Genomic DNA, 17,109 nt, shown 5'->3' on the forward strand with positions numbered 1-17,109 from the left:
CAGATACTGGCAGGTGCCACATGTGCCTCTGCTTGGCACCAACATTGCCTTAGGAACTCTTTAAGTTAGGACAAGTTTACTTTGTGGGAACTAAGAATACCACTTTGACATAGTCCAGTGTAGGACCTAGGCTTAGTACCGATAACAAATTAGGAACACCAGTTTGTGGTATGAGCCATATAAAGGAACTGGTTACACGGGGACAGATAATAACCAGTCTGCCTCCTGGGGGTGAATGTTAGACTGGTTCCAGTTGCTAAGTAGAACTCCAAAAGTACCAGTCAGTAACAAACGTACCTTGGTAGTAGAGAGTAAGGCCCCTTTCACACTTATGCGACCTGTAAGTCACGCAATCTTTTTACCGAGATTTTGACTGGACTTGAAGCAATGCCTATGTCTGTGGACCTCAAAACGCATTAAAATCGGCCCAAAGTAGTGCAGGGACCACTTTGAAGACATTGCGACTTGAAGTCACACAGGTACTTATTGGAAATCATGGAGTACGACTTGTCATGTGACTTTGCAGTGACAAGTTGCACAAGTGTGAAAGGGGCCTAAAAAGTGTTTCCTGCCTGAGTGTACACCTCTACACAATAAATAGGCACTGTGTTCGGTACAGGCTCATTTTCTAGGGACCGGTTCTCTTTACTACATGTGACTTCTATGCATTGTACAAAATGGCGCTAGAAAGGGGAGAATATTTACTGCCCATAGAGACCAATGAGGTGTCAGCATTTCATATTCTAATATACTGCCGCTGTGCACACTACCAACACGGGCAATCCTGTGACAGCTGTACAAGATAATCCCTTTTAGAGTTCACAGTTTATAGAGATTCTCTTTGTTCCTGCTATGGAGTGGATTTAGTTGGGGTCCCCGGGGTCTTAGCACCTGTGGTCTGTAAAGTGAGAAAGTAAAAGCAGCTTCTATACATTTAGTGTCATTGTGCTCTCTGTGGTGACTGGCATATAGGAAGTAGATAGGCATTGGCATCATCATGGGCCTCCACGTGGCTTTGTCCTGAGATTTCCAGCGCTGGTGAACATTCTTCTGGCAGAGCGCAGAGACCTGCAGAGAGATTAGTCAGTGGTTTACCCCAGAGACATAGAAAGGCCTGGTATGGATCTTGTACTCACCCCGGGTCCTCAGGGGGATGATGGAGTTCCAAGTCTGACTGCCGCAGTGATAGCTGAGAAAAAAAAAAAAAAAAAAAAAGATAAGAGTTAATATTTGGGTGAAATGTCATTTAATCTGTCTCTCACTCACCCTGACTCTCATCTCTCCTGGCGATGCCCATGTCTCTCCCTCACCCTGCCCCGCATCTCGCCTCGGAGCGCCCATATTGCCATGTCTCTCCCTCAACCTGCCTCGCATCTCGCCTAGTGGCGCCCACATCTCCACATCTCTCCCTCACCCTGCCCCGCATCTCGCCTCGGAGCGCCCACATCTCCACATCTCTCCCTCACTCTGCCCCGCATCTCGCCTCGGAGCGCCCACATCTCCACATCTCTCCCTCACTCTGCCCCGCATCTCGCCTCGGAGCGCCCACATCTCCACATCTCTCCCTCACTCTGCCCCGCATCTCGCCTCGGAGCACCCATATCTCCACGTCTCTCCCTCACCCTGCCCCGCATCTCGCCTCATAGCGCACACGTCTCTCTCCCTCACTCTGCCCCAAATTTCGTCCTTAGCGCCCACGTCTCTCCCCCTCACTCTGCCCCGCATCTCGCCTCGGAGCGCCCATATCTCCACGTCTCTCCCTCACCCTGCCCCGCATCTCGCCTCGGAGCACCCAAATCTCCACGTCTCTCCCTCACCCTGCCCCGCATCTCGCCTCATAGCGCACACGTCTCTCTCCCTCACTCTGCCCCAAATTTCGCCTCTTAGCGCCCACGTCTCTCTCCCTCACCCTGCCCCCGCATCTCGCCTCATAGCGCCCACGTCTCTCTCCCTCACCCTGCCCCGCATCTCGCCTCTTAGCGCCCACGTCTCTCTCCCTCACTCTGCCCTGAATTTCGCCTCTTAGCGCCCACGTGTCTCTCCCTTACTCCGCCCTGCTTCTCGCCGCATAGCGCCCACGTCTCTCTCCCTCACTCTGCCCTGAATATCGCCTCTTAGCGCCCACGTGTCTCTCCCTCACTCTGCCCTGCATCTCGCCTCTTAGCGCCCACGTGTCTCTCCCTCACTCTGCCCCGCATCTCGCCTCATAGCGCCCGCGTCTCTCCCCCTCACTCTGCCCCGCATCTCGCCTCGGAGCGCCCATATCTCCACGTCTCTCCCTCACCCTGCCCCACATCTCGCCTCGGAGCGCCCACATCTCCACGTCTCTCCCTCACCCTGCCCCGCATCTCGCCTCATAGCGCACACGTCTCTCTCCCTCACTCTGCCCCAAATTTCGCCTCTTAGCGCCCACGTCTCTCTCCCTCACCCTGCCCCGCATCTCGCCTCATAGCGCCCACGTCTCTCTCCCTCACTCTGCCCTGAATTTCGCCTCTTAGCGCCCACGTCTCTCTCCCTCACTCCGCCCTGCTTCTCGCCGCATAGCGCCCACGTCTCTCTCCCTCACTCTGCCCTGAATATCGCCTCTTAGCGCCCACGTGTCTCTCCCTCACTCTGCCCCGCATCTCGCCTCTTAGCGCCCACGTGTCTCTCCCTCACTCTGCCCCGCATCTCGCCTCATAGCGCCCACGTCTCTCTCCCTCACTCTGCCCTGAATATCGCCTCTTAGCGCCCACGTGTCTCTCCCTCACTCTGCCCCGCATCTCGCCTCTTAGCGCCCACGTGTCTCCCCCCTCACTCTGCCCCGCATCTCACCTCATAGCGCCCACGTCTCTCTCCCTCACTCTGCCCTGAATTTCGCCTCTTAGCGCCCACGTCTCTCTCCCTCACTCTGCCCTGCATCTTGCCTCGTAGTGCCCACATCTCTCTCCCTGATGCCTCGTAGTGCCCACATCTCTCTCCCTCACCCTGCCCCACATCTTGCCTCGTAGCGCCCACATCTCCACGTCTCTCTCCCTAACCCTGCCCCGCATCTCACCTCATAGCGCTCATGTCTCTCTCCCTCTGCCCCGCATCTTGCCTCATAGTGCCCACGTCTCTCTCCCTCAACATCCTCCACATCTCACCTTGTAGCGCTCATGCTCTATGCGCCTCTCATCTTCTAGGCTCCTCAGATGTCTGTTTTCTTTCTGCAGCTGTTCAATCACTTCCTGCATGTGACTGGGCAGTAAACGGTCATTAAAGAGTAAGGCTCAGGCAATCAACTGTGCTACTGCACCTATTAGTTATACAGTATACTTAATGTTCACAGGAAATAGGATTTTTATACTCCCTGTAAAATCATTTTCTTTACCACTTCCCGTCTGGCCTATAGATAAATGACGGCCTTCCCTTCCTGACTGGATGTCCTATGATGTCCTGTCAGGAAGCACTAATCAAGGGGCTGCGCAGCACTGCAATCTGTCACCGACCTTGTCCATGGGACTCAGCTTATGACTGATCAGATTACTGGCTCACTGTCTGTACCATGTGACCACCATGACGAATCACAGCAGATCACATGACAAATGTACACAATGGATGGCTTCCTTTCATGCCACCTATTGTGTACAATTGTGATGCTAGCTGTGATTACCTAATTTGATCACATGGTACAGACAGGGACAATCACAGCCCATTGCTACCATGTGATTCGCTTTGCCCAATCATGTAATTCACTGCTATAAGCAATCGTGTAAAAAAAAAAAAAAAAAAATCCTAATCACTTCCCCAGGGTATTACACTGTTACTATGGTAACATTATATTGCTCTGGTCACTGTTTAAAAAAAAAAAAAGAAATCATGAAAACTTAAAAAAAAAAAATTTTTCTCATACTGTCACCCGTCAATGTCCCTGATAGTGCACAGCATCATATAATTTGGGATGCACCGAGCCGACATTTTTGGACCCGATACCGATATCTGGCGTTGTGAAATCGCCGATACCGGAACCGATCCGGAGCTACACATAAAGCAAGCAGCTGCAGTACAGAGCAAAGCCGCTGCTTCATGTGTACGGCTCCTCCATTCACAGGCGGAGTGCATCTGATATCACTCCGCCTGTGAGCCGGACCTATACAGGAAGTAGCGGCTCCCATCCCATACTACTACTACACCAAGGAAGGGATGGCTGAGCCGTTACCAAGCAAAAACCGGATCAGCCCGTGGATCGGTCAATGTTACCGATCCCCCGATCCAGCTATAATGGCCATATCGGCGCCGATATCCGACCTGAATATCAGATCGGTGCATCCCTACATATAATGTGATATGATATTTTTTAATTTCTTCCATTTTCCAAAAAAATGACAACTTGAAAAAACTTGGTGCACAGCCATTTTCAGATCTCTCCATAGATGTTCAATTGGGTTCAAGCCTGGGCCACTCAAGGACATTCACGTTGTCATTATGGGGGATTGTTTGTAAAATTTTGAGGAAAATAAATGAATTGAATCCATTTTGGAATAAGGCTGTAACATACCAAAATGTGGAAAAAGTGAAGCGCTGTGAATACTTTCCGGATGCACTGTATATACCATAGTTTGTGGGCTCTATAACCACACAGCCTAAATAATATACACTGATTTTGGGATAAATTTATGAAGAAAACATATTTACAAAATTCTATAACCGAAACTAAGAAAAACACATGGGGAAAACTGGGGAGGAGACTACGGCCGTGGCCAAAGGTTTTGAGAATGACACAAATGTTCATTTTCACAAAGTCCGCTGCCTCACTTTTTATGATGGGAATTTGCATATACTCCAAAATGTTCTGAAGAGTGATCCGATGAATTGGAAAGTCCTTCTTTCCCTTGAAAATGAACTTAATTCCATAAAAACATTTCCACTGTATTTGTGAAGAAGGCTTCAGGGCGCCCAAGAAAGTCCAGCAAGCGCCAGGACCGTCTCCTACAGATGATTGAGCTGCGGGATCGGGGCGCCACCAGTGCAGAGCTTGCTCAGGAATGGCAGCAGGCAGGGGTGAGGCATCTACACACAGTGAGAAGACTTTTGATGATCTGGTGTCAAGAAGGGCAGCAAAGGAGCCACTTCTCTCCAGGAGAAACATCAGGGACAGACTGATATTCTGCAAAAGGTACACGGATTGGACTGCTGAGGACGAGGGGAAAGTCATTTTCTCTGATGAATCCTCTTTCCGATTGTTTGGGGCATCCGGAAAACACTTTGTCCGGAGAAGAAAAGGTGAGCGCTACCATCAGTCCTGTGTCATGCCACCAGTAAAGCATCCTGAGATCAATCATGTGTGGGGTGGCTTCTCAGACAAGGAAGCACAAATCACAGAACACCGCCATCAATAAAGAATGATACAAAAATATCCTCCGAGAGCAACTTCTCCCAACCATCCAAGAAGAGTTTGGTAAGGGACAATGCCTTTTCCAGTATGATGGAGAACCTCGCCATAAGGCAAAAGTGATAACTAAGTGGCTTGGGGAACAAAACATTAAAATTTTGGGTCCATGGCCAGGAAATTCCCCAGACCTTAATCCCATTGAGAACTTGTGGTCAATCCTCAAGAGGTGGGTGAAAAAAAAAAAAAAACATGTTATGACAAACGCCAAACATTGATTATGGAAGAATGGGGGGGGGGGGGGGGCATCAGTCAGGATGCGGCCCAGAAGTTGATTAGCATCATGCCAGGGGGAATTGCGGAGATCTTGAAAAAAGAAGGATCAACACTGCAAATGTTGACTCTTTGCATAAACTTCATGTAATTGTCAGTAAAAGCCTTTGCCACTTATTACATAGTTACATAGTAGTTTAGGTTGAATAAAGACAATAGTCCATCCAGTTCAACCTGTGTAGGTGTGTGTGGCTGTAATCATCTCACATACCCCTGAATGTTTTTTGAAAGCCACCATACTTCCCGCAGAAACCACCTCTTGTGGTAGAGAATTCCACAATCTTGTAGCCCTAACAGTAAAGAACCCCCCGCGTTGCCTGAGGTTAAAGCGCTTCTCCTCTAATCGCATTGTATGCCCTCTTGTCCTCATGGAATCCCTTCGACTGAATAGCTTTTTTTCTAAGCTGGGATCCCCATTGAGGTATTTATAAATTGCTATCATGTCCCCCCTCAGGCGTCTCTTCTCCAGGGAGACTAAATCGAGCGATTGCAGACACTCTTCGTAATTAAGGTCCTCCAATCCCCTAATCAGTTTAGTTGCCCTTCTCTGGACTCTCTCCATCTTATGGAATGCTTGTAATTATACTTCAGTATTCCATAGTAACATCTGACAAAAAGATCTAAAAACACTGAAGCAGAAGACTTTAGGAAAAGTAATATTTGTGTCATTCTCAAAACGTTTGGCCACGGCTGTACAGTCAGAGCCTTGGGAAGACAGTAATTATTACTATTATATATGATTTATATAGCGCCAACAGTTTGCGCAGCGCTTTACAATATGAGGGAAGACAATACAATTCAACATTCATATTGAACAATACAATTCAATACAGGGCCCTGCCCATTAGAGCTTACAATCTAGAAATCACTACTTAGCTCCAGTAAAATGCTTGAATGTAAAAACACCCGGTTCTTTTAACAGAACTTTTATCCTTCTTGTCCCATTATAGTCATATAAACAATTCCCCACCATGTTTTACAGTTGATAAAATAAATTGTAGGTTGAAGGCATTTTATGGCTTTAATAGTGGGCATTTTCACCCCCTTCCTGCCCAGGGCAATTTTCAGCTTTCAGCGCTGTCACACTTTCAATGACAATTGCGCGGTCATGCAACACTGTACCCAAAATAAATTGTTATTTTGTTAATACAACTAGAGCTTTCTTTTGGTGGTATTTAATCACTGCTGGGTTTTTTTTAATTTATATTTATAAACAAAATATTTATAAACAAATGAAAAAATAAATAAAAAATATTTATAAACAAATAAAATATGTGTAAACAAATTTAAAATAAATAAATAAAAAATATTTATGAACAAATAATATATTATTAAACAAATAAAAAAACCAGAAAATAAAAAAAATAAATAAAAAAAGAAGTTTTTCTTAGTTTCGGTTACAACATTTTGTAAATATCCTTCACTTATGTGGAGGCACTCATATGCGGCACTGATAGGCAGCCTTTATGAGAACTGATAGGCGGCAGTGACAGGCATCACTGATGGGCACTAAAGGGCATCACTGGTGGGCTGCACACACACCCCCCCCCCCTCTCAGGAGAGCCGGTTATCAGCTCTCCTCTACTTACACTCTAACAGCGTAAATAGAGGAATGCTGATAACCGGCACTTCCTAGGAACGCTGTGATTGGACACAGCTGATCACATGATAAAGAGCCTACGTCATACAGTGACGCACCGATCGCTGTGCGCCCCCAAGCAGCTCGCTCTGAAGGACATCTTTGATGTCCAGTCATATCGGGAGAACAAAATGAAAGCCAGGTGGGATGTGGTTAAAGCCTCAATTCATCTGGATGGAGGAAACGAGGCAAAAGCACCCATTATAACCACATTCTATATATTGCCTACAAAAATGTAAACGTTGATCCAGAAAACAAAGAAAGTGCAGGCTCATATAGGACAGATGAGGTCCAATACTCACTCTTTTTCTGTAGACAGCTGCTGGATCTGCTTACTTTGCTCCCGGATCTTCTCCCCCAGAGACTTGTTGGCTTCCCTGTCACAGAGGAGAACAGCGACAGTTACATAGTAGTTGAGGTTGAATAAAGACAACAGTCCATCCAGTTCAACCTGTGTAGGTGTGTGTGGACGTATTCATTTCCCATAACTCTGAATGTTGTGATCTTTGAGATGTACGTCCAAGAATCTTTTAAAAGTAGCCATACTCCCCGCAGTAACCACCAATTGTGGACGAGAGTTCCACAGTCTTATTGCCCTTACAGTGAAAAACCCCTTACGAAGCTAAGGTTAAACCGACTCTCCTCTAATCGCATTGCATGGCTCCATGTCCTCTTACACTCCTTGAGACCAAATTGTTTATTTCCTATGCTGGGATCACCATTGAGGTATTTGTAAATCGATATCATGTCCCCTCTCAGGCGTCTCTTCTCCAGGGAAAATAAATTAAGCGCTCCTCATAATTAAGGCCCTCCAATCCCCTAATTAGTTTAGTTGCCCTTCTTTGGACTCTCTCCAGTTCCAGAACATCTGAGGATTGAATACTCCAGATGTGGTTGGACCAGAGTTTTATAAAGTGGAAGGATTATAGTCTTATCTCTGGAATACATCCCTTTCTTTATGCATGCTAATATTCTGCCGGCTTTAGCAGCGGCAGCTTGACATTGCATGCTATTAGTCTATCTTCTACTAAGACTCCCAGATCTTTCTCCATTCTTGATTCCCCTAGAGCAGTGATAGCGAACCTTGGCACCCCAGATGTTTTGGAACTACATTTCCCATAATGCTCAACTACACTGCAGAGTACATAAGCATCATGGGAAATGTAGTTTCAAAACATCTGGGGTCCCAAGGTTCGCCATCACTGCCCTAGAGGTTCCCCCCCAAAGCATATTTTGTATTTATGTTTTTGAGCCCCCCAAGTGCAATACCTTACACTTCTCCACATTAAACCTCATTTGCCATGTAGTTGCCCTCTCTATTTGTTCAGGTCATTCTGTAATATTTCTATATCTTGATGAGAAGGTATTGCCCTGCCTATTTTTTTGTCATCCGCAAAAACTTAGATTGAGCTACTGATTCCGTCCTCTATATTATTTATGAATATGTAGTATAGGGATTGGCTGAAACCTTGACGCATGCGCAGACGAGGGATGCGGCGGCCATCTTGCTGGTGGGATACCCACACGATTTTTTATGCTACACGTTGGATGTCATCTCCGTAAATGTAAGCTGCTCTCTTATTATTTAATAAATTTGTTGACGATACTGCACCATGAGGAGTATCCTTTTATGTCCCCTGAGTATCTGAAGGAACGGTTGGGAGTCCGATCTGGTCGTTTTAGGAGGAGACGAACCGATGTGATTGGTTTCCCTTTGTTACCTGTTTATCCACATTCAGAGCGTGTTTGACCCTGTGGGGTCTCTAAAGCTGGTAAGAGTACCTTGGTATCTTGATTGGTGGCGGACTCTCCTGCTTGCACCCTTTTATTTATCTGAGATTTATGTGGATTGGACTTTTTACACTTGGGACTTGTTTGCTCCTTATTGTCAGCTCAATTTTTATATGTTGATTAGCGCGACACCATTTTTCACCATTATTTATGAATAAATTGAACAAAACTGGTCCCAATGTGAGAATATGAACAGTGTGTGTGCCGATAAAAGCAGGTCTTGGTGACTTTTCCTTTTGAAGAACTTTAAATTCCAGCTAATCCATCTATTTAAAGAAAACGTACTTTTGTTCACCGACCCATTCATTGACATTAGAGACGACCAGTTCACTTTCGCGATGCAGCCGCCGACAGTCTTCCCGTGATGCTTCCAGGGAGGATCGCAGAGTCTCCAGCTAAAACAAGTGCGGAAAACAGTACTCTGAATCATCCAACACCCAATGTAAAGGGCACCTATCACTGTAAGAAGGTCAGAATTAACATGATGTGTGCACATACCTCATTGGTGGCTGCGTTGTACTTCACTTTTAGCTGGTTCATGGTGTTCTGCAGATCATCCCTCTGTAGAAAGAAGAAATCAGGTCTATAAAGAGGTTATAGGGCATTTATCATGTCCTAGAGCAGTGATGGCGACCCTTGGCACCCCCAGATGTTTTGGAGCTACATTTCCCATGATGCTCATGCACTCTGCAGTGTAGTTAAGCATCAAGGGAAATGGTGAACCTTTGCACCCCAGATGTTTTGGAACCAAATTTCCCTTGATGCTCAACTACACTGCAGAGTGCATGAGCATCATGGGAAATGTAGCTCCAAAACATCTGGGGTGCCAAGGTTCGCCATCACTGTCCTAGAGCAACTCTGTAGGTCAAGTTTTTTTAGAATTTTTCTTAAAATGTCCAATTAAATTTATCTGCAGCACCACTTGAGTGGTCACTCTACTGAGGAAATATCCTCAAGAAGTGACCAGTTGGCAATACTATAGGACTGGAGTGGAGAATTCATGTTTAAGAACAGGTTAGGAAAATGGTGCTATGTTTCACAAGACTGCAAGTTCTCATATGATAGAAACAAATCTGGAACCCCTGATGGACCACAAGATGCAGAAGCCTAGGCTGAGTCAGCCTCAGTGTTGGGCCTGGGTTTGGCACATTCCTAGGGCATAGGGTCCTTCAATCACTGTAGACACAGAACCAGTGGCGGCTGGTGTTCGGTAATTCGGGGGGGGGGTCAGTCGGTCAGTTGGCCAGCGACACATTTCCCCGCCCCCCCCCTGCCTCCTTACCTCCTCCTGTCGGGAGCTGGGGAGTGCTGGATGGCTGAGCCACTGTCCTCCTCCAGCCGTGTGTCTTCTGCATCTTCCTGGCCACTAAGATCGCTTCTCTCCTTTTGACCAATTGGGAAAGGGGCCTCACAACCCTCTTCCAGATTGGAGAGGAGAGTCAGTGTGACAATAGCGAATACTCATTCGCTATTGTCACACAACTGGGTGGGCTCAGGGCGCAGTGCTCTGCGCCCTGAGCCCACCCTTTTTTGAAGCCTATTAGAGCCTCTGGCTCTAATCATGTGCTTCAAAAAAAAAAAAAATCCCCATTGGAATCCATGCGTCCGGCACCCTGCATGTAGATTAGGGAGCCGGACGCATACACGGGGGGGGCAGCAACCCTGCGCCCCCAATGGACGGGCCGCCACTGGACAGAACTCTGACTCAAACCTGAGCTCCATGCAGATGTAAAGACACAAATTAAGCAGCACTGTTTTTATTTATACATCATTTTTTATGTAAGCAGTGTATGTACCTACATTTGACTTGGTATGAGAGACTCTTTTAAAAACCTACAGCAAAGCCCAGACCAGCAGAGGGAGAACCTGCACATGGAGTCAACCAGTTGTGCTGTAATGCTAACATGGAGCATGCTGATAGGAGGAAAGACTGACAAAGAGATAAGCTGCTACTTCTCCTTTCACTGTCCAATCATAGGCAGGGGGAGGGACAAGACCTGTCAGTGTTACCTAACTATAGCAGAAAAAATCCGGTCTCCTGCCCTGCCAGGACTCATTGGACAGGAATAAAAATCCTTTGGCAGGTAATACAACTCCTATATATTGTATATCATCTGTGCTGCTTGCTAGGAGACCAGCTTTAAAGAATAAGTTCAGCTTTGAGACCATCTTACATATTCCACCCATTTTTAGGGTGGAACATGTTCCCAATGCTGCAGCTGCTTCCTGCCCCCCCCCCACCCCCGCCGCGGTGACAACAGTACGGGGTTAAGTTCCCTGTACTAGCTGTGTGTGTGTGAATGAACTACAAGCCCCAATATCCTTTGCGTTTGTCGGCTTATAGTTCTCAATGAACTACAACACCGCAGCGAGGTGATCATGGAGCACGGCACGACCCTGATCTTGGCAAAGAGCTGTGGCTCTTTACCCATGTGATCAGCTGTGTCCAATCAAAGCCGGTCACATGTAAACAAGGAGATGCTGTTTATCGGCTCTCCTTGCCTCATACTGACAGAGTGTGAGGTGAGGAGAGCCCATCGGCAGGATCTCCTCACAAGGGAGATGTGTATAGGCAATCAGTGCCCTGATCACAATGCAGCCCCAAAAGTGCCCATCAATTACACCACTCTGCCCATCACTGAGGACCATCCATGCTGCCTATCAGTTACCATCAGTGCTGCATATCAATGCCATCCCACCAATGCCCATTAGTGCAGCCTATCAGTGCCCATCAGTGCTGCATATCAATGCCACCCCATCAATGCCCATTTGTGCAGCCTATCAGTGACCATCAGTGCTGCATAACAATGCCACCCCATCAATGCCCATTTGTGCAGCCTATCTGTGACCATCAGTGCTGCATATCAATGCCAGCCTATCAGTTACCATCAGTGCTGCATATCAATGCCACCCCATCAATGCCCATTAGTGCAGCCTATCAGTGACCATCAGTGCTGCATATCAATGCCACCCCATCAATGCCCATTTGTGCAGCCTATCAGTGACCATCAGTGCTGCATAACAATGCCACCCCATCAATGCCCATTTGTGCAGCCTATCTGTGACCATCAGTGCTGCATATCAATGCCAGCCTATCAGTTACCATCAGTGCTGCATATCAATGCCACCCCATCAATGCCCATTAGTGCAGCCTATCAGTGACCATCAGTGCTGCATATCAATGCCACCCCATCAATGCCCATTTGTGCAGCCTATCTGTGACCATCAGTGCTGCATATCAATGCCAGCCTATCAGTTACTATCAGTGCTGCATATCAATGCCAGCCTATCAGTTACCATCAGTGCTGCATATCAATGCCACCCCATCAATGCCCATTAGTGCAGCCTATCAGTGACCATCAGTGCTGCATATCAATGCCAGCCTATCAGTGACCATCAGTGCTGCATATCAATGCCACCCCTTTAATGCCCATTTTAGAAAATTTTCTGCCAGAAACTAAGAAAAAAAAATGTTTCCAAATTTTTTGGCTTTTTTTAGTTTAATGAAAAATCGAAACCCCCGTGGTGTGATTAAATGCCACCAAAAGAAAGCTCTATTTGTTGGAAGAAAATTATAAAAAATGAATTTGGGTACAGTGTGGCATGACCGCGCGATTGTCATTTAAAGTGCAAAAGTGCTGAAAGCTGAAAATTGGCCTGAGCAGGAAAGGGGTGATAGTTCCCGGTATTGAAGTGGTTAAGAAATTAGCAGTTCTTGACTGTTACCTCTTTGCCTTCTGTTTTCAGCTTCTCCATCAATACTGCAAGCTGTTCCTGGAGTTGTTTCACATCATCTTCTCTTTGTCTGAGTTTGTGCGCATGCTCCTGCTGCGACCTCTGCCAGTGCTTCAGCTGATTATTCATCTCTCGAACGCGGCTCTCGCTTGCCTCTACCTATTACACAGGGACAGTAAATGGGTGACAAGTTCTCACATCCAGGTGTGTTAAAACAAGTCAACAAATTCTTAAAAACAACGACAGTGCATTTCCTTTTTACACATTAACAGTTCAGACTCCCATAAATACAATTTGCTTGCTGTAGTGATAAAAAAAAAAGAACACAATGGAGGAGATTTACTAAAACTGGAGCAGTCAGAATCTGGTGCAGCTGTGCATGGTAGCCAGTCAGCTTCTAACTTCAGCTTATTCAGTTAAGCATTTGCCTACTGGGCACTTTCACCCCCTTCCTGCCCAGAGCCGGGGGGGGGGGGGCAGAGGAGGAGGATCGGGGCACAACCATAGGACAGAGAAGGGAAATATGATTTTTTTTTATTTCAGGTACTTAAATAGCGCCATCAGTGTCGGGACAAGGTCATCCAGCACCCAGGACAAAGATGCCAAACTGTGCCCCCCCCCCCCCCCCCCCTGTTCATATGATGTGCAAGCGTAGGGGATCCTATGCCCAGCAGTCACTCGCTTGTCAAAATCCCTGCAGCTCCTGTCAGCCTTGAACAGAAGGAAGGCGCCCCCATCCCTATAGTAAACCCATTGCACTCAGGGCAGCTGCTTCTCCCGCCCACCCCTTGTCCTGGTCCTGAGCGCCCTCAATTTATGCAGCGCTTTACATATACATTATACATTCACATCAGTCCCTGCCCTCAATGAGCTTACAATTCAAGGTCCCTAACTCACATTCATACATACTGGGGTTAATTTAGACAGGAGCCAGTTAACCTACCAGCATGTCTTTGGAGTGTGGGAGGAAACCGGAGTACCGGGAGGAAACCAGAGTACTGGGAGGAAACCAGAGTACCGGGAGGATACCAGAGTACCGGGAGGATACCAGAGTACCGGGAGGAAACCAGAGTACCGGGAGGAAACCAGAGTACCGGGAGGAAACCAGAGTACCGGGAGGATACCAGAGTACCGGGAGGAAACCAGAGTACCGGGAGGATACCAGAGTACCAGGAGGATACCAGAGTACCGGGAGGATACCAGAGTACCAGGAGGATACCAGAGTACTGGGAGGATACCAGAGTACCGGGAGGAAACCAGAGTACCGGGAGGATACCAGAGTACCGGGAGGATACCAGAGTACCGGGAGGAAAGCAGAGTACCGGGAGGATACCAGAGTACCGGGAGGAAAGCAGAATACCAGGAGGATACCAGAGTACAAGGAGGATACCAGAGTACCGGGAGGAAACCAGAGAACCAGGAGGATACCAGAGTACCGGGAGGAAACCAGAGTAACGGGAGGAAACCGGAGTACCAGGAGGATACCAGAGTAACGGGAGGATACCAGAGTACCAGGAGGATACCAGAGTACCGGGAGGAAATTAGAGTACCGGGAGGAAACCAGAGTAACGGGAGGAAACCGGAGTACCAGGAGAAAACCTACGCAGACACAAGGAGAACTTGCAAACTCCAGGCAGGTAGCGTCATGGTTGGGATTTGAACTGACGACACTAGAGATGCTAGGTGGAAGTGCTAGCCACTTAGCCACTGTGCTGCCATGTTTATCATTTTAAAAAAAATTCCTTTAGAATCGCTTTATATAGGAGGTGGTAACTAAATATTGCAATAGCAAGACACAGATGGAGACGGGGCAAGACAGACGGAGCCCATTGCACAGGAGAGACAGACAGAAATCAAGTAATCAAATGCAGCATAAAAGTGGAAAACTTGCAGAGCCGTTGGTTCCTGGGGTTAGGAAATATTGTTACCACCTTGGGAAAGGCACGGTTCAATCCCGCAAACACTTTGTCTACCCCACCATTTACCTCTTGCTCCTTCTGCTTCTGAAGTTCATGTACAGCGCTCATCTCTGCGCTCAGCCTGCGGATTCGCTCTTCCTGAGCGACGCATTCCCTTTCCAGCTCCACCTTCCTGTGTTGGCTCCTCTGCAGCTCATTCTTCACAGCAGCCAGCTCTCTGTTCCTGTCACTGAGCTGCAGAGAAAGGCCGTTCTATTATCACACAATCTAAAAAAATTATTTACCGCATTTGTGCTGCTGTAAAGGTGGCTTTATTCTTCCTGTGTTATGGAGAAGCATTTTATAATTCTGAATACAGCTTTACCGCTAGGAAGACAGGCAATGCTTACCACCTGAACACCGGGCATCTTCACCCCCTTCCTGCCCAGGCCAATTGTCAGCTTTCAGCGCTCTCACATTTAAAATGACATATGTGCAGGCATGCAATGCTGTACCCAATCATTTTCTTCCCACAAATAGAGCTTTCTTTTGGTGGTATTTAATCACCACTGGGTTTTTTTATTTTTTGTTAAAAAAAATTAAAAATAAGACCAAAAATATAGAAAAAAGAAATTCTCAGAAAATGTAACTATTCTTTCTCCTTTACTGAGGTGTGCTGATGAGGCTGCACTGATGGGCACTGATAGGTGGCACTAATGGGGAGGCAATAATATGCGGCACTGATGAGCAGTGATAGGTAGCACTGATGGGCAGTGATAGGTGGCATGGATGGGCGGCACTGATTGGCTTCACTGATGGGCACAAATTGGCATCACTGATGAGCATTGACTGGTGTAACTGATAGGCACAGGGTGGCATTACAGATGTGCACTGTTGGGGCTTCACTGTAATCAGTGCGCTGATTACCTTCCCTGTGAGGCAAGGCCGCTGATTGGCTCTCCTCTCCTCACACTCTGTCAGTGTGAGGGGAAGATAGCTGATAAACGGCACTTCCTTGTTTACATGAGCCGCGGCTCTTTACCAAGATCAGGGTCACGATCGCGGCGAGACTGGGTGACATCATAACGTCGGCCCAGAACAAGAGCCGCCCCGCTCCGCCATTTTATTATATGGGGGATGGAGGCGGTTAAAGTCGAGCTCCGTTTCCTCCACAGAACAACAGATGCATTGTGCATGTAAATTAATACAACCCCATTGTCATTTTGTGTGTAACTTACCTCCTTTAGCTGTATACAGCAGGTTTTTGTGTCTGTGATGTCACTCCTCCTCCTGGCTAAATTTCAAAGTTTAGATCTCTGACTTCCTGTTTTCTTCCTTTTCCAGTCCTCATACTACATCTCCCATGATCCTTTGAGCTTATGTAGTTTCAGGGCCGGTGTTCCGTGAGAAAAACCTACCCCGTGAGAAATGCCTACCCTCGTCACTTCCGGTGGGTATGAAATGATCACGGCAGTGTGTAACGCGGCGGTTACATTAAAACAGCTGGGCTGCAATATGAGTCATCTCCGCTCCTGTCCCTGTCACTTCCCTGATCTGGGCTAGTAAATATAAAAGCGGCGGCGGGTGTATGAAAAAAAAAATTCACGGAGCCGAGAGCCGCTTTTATATTTAGTAGCCCAGATCAGGGAAGTGACAGGGATAGGAGCGGAGATGACTCATATTGCAGCACAGCTGTTTTAATGTTACCGCTGCGTGGGTAGGTTTTTTTCACGGACACCGTGATCATTTCATACTAGTGCGCATGCGCACTAGTCAGCTCCTCTGCTGCTCCATTACGTATCCGGGGCTGTGAGCATGCGCACTGCTGCGCTGCTCAGCTGTTCCTGGCTGGAAGTGACGAGGGTAGGTTTTTATCACGGGGTAGGTAATTCTCACGGAACACCGGCTATGGGAGTCACTTGTAGCAGCTGTGGGAGGGTCCCAGTGTTACTGTGGGTGTTTCTGGGCCTTCGTGTGGGTGGTGAAAGGTGTAATTGTGTCAAATCTCCTCCTTTGTCATTCCTGTCTTGCAGTACACCAAAGAATAATGGATTACTGCAAGGCTACAGAGGACGTTATTATTAAAGTTTTTCCCTTATATATAAATGAATTACTTCACAGAGCGCAAGGCTCTGGAAGGGTGGGATCTGAGGAGTGGGACTCTTCCTGTTCACACTGATCAGCATATTCAACTCCTTGAGGAAGTCACATGATGAGTGACGAAACGCTTTGGGGCGGGGCCTTGTGGCGTTATAATGCACATACAGGAGGTTTATGCCCTGGCTGTCCAAATCCAATCACAGCTTATCACAGCGGTAACCAGAAAGTGCTGGTAATCAGCTTTCCTCAGTTTGCACTGCGAA

The 17,109-nt window shown here is 47.2% G+C and overlaps 1 protein-coding gene across 1 annotated transcript in view; it reads right to left on the reverse strand.

The window, feature by feature from the left end:
- Nucleotides 1–801: 801 nt before the first annotated feature.
- The window catches only part of PMFBP1 (polyamine modulated factor 1 binding protein 1), a 96,480-nt gene continuing 80,172 nt past the window's right edge, over nt 802–17,109 (reverse strand). The window contains exons 33-40 of the mRNA XM_082269694.1: nt 14,834–15,001; nt 12,840–13,007; nt 9,612–9,674; nt 9,399–9,508; nt 7,625–7,699; nt 3,126–3,219; nt 1,137–1,189; nt 802–1,068 (exon numbers count right to left, since the gene is read on the reverse strand). Coding sequence (XP_082125820.1) covers nt 996–1,068; nt 1,137–1,189; nt 3,126–3,219; nt 7,625–7,699; nt 9,399–9,508; nt 9,612–9,674; nt 12,840–13,007; nt 14,834–15,001 — 804 coding nt within the window. The 3' untranslated portion in view covers nt 802–995. The remainder of the gene's footprint in view (nt 1,069–1,136; nt 1,190–3,125; nt 3,220–7,624; nt 7,700–9,398; nt 9,509–9,611; nt 9,675–12,839; nt 13,008–14,833; nt 15,002–17,109) is intronic.

The sequence above is a fragment of the Pelophylax lessonae genome (genome assembly GCF_965119305.1).
Source record: "Pelophylax lessonae genome assembly, chromosome: 10".
NCBI lineage: Eukaryota > Metazoa > Chordata > Amphibia > Anura > Ranidae > Pelophylax > Pelophylax lessonae.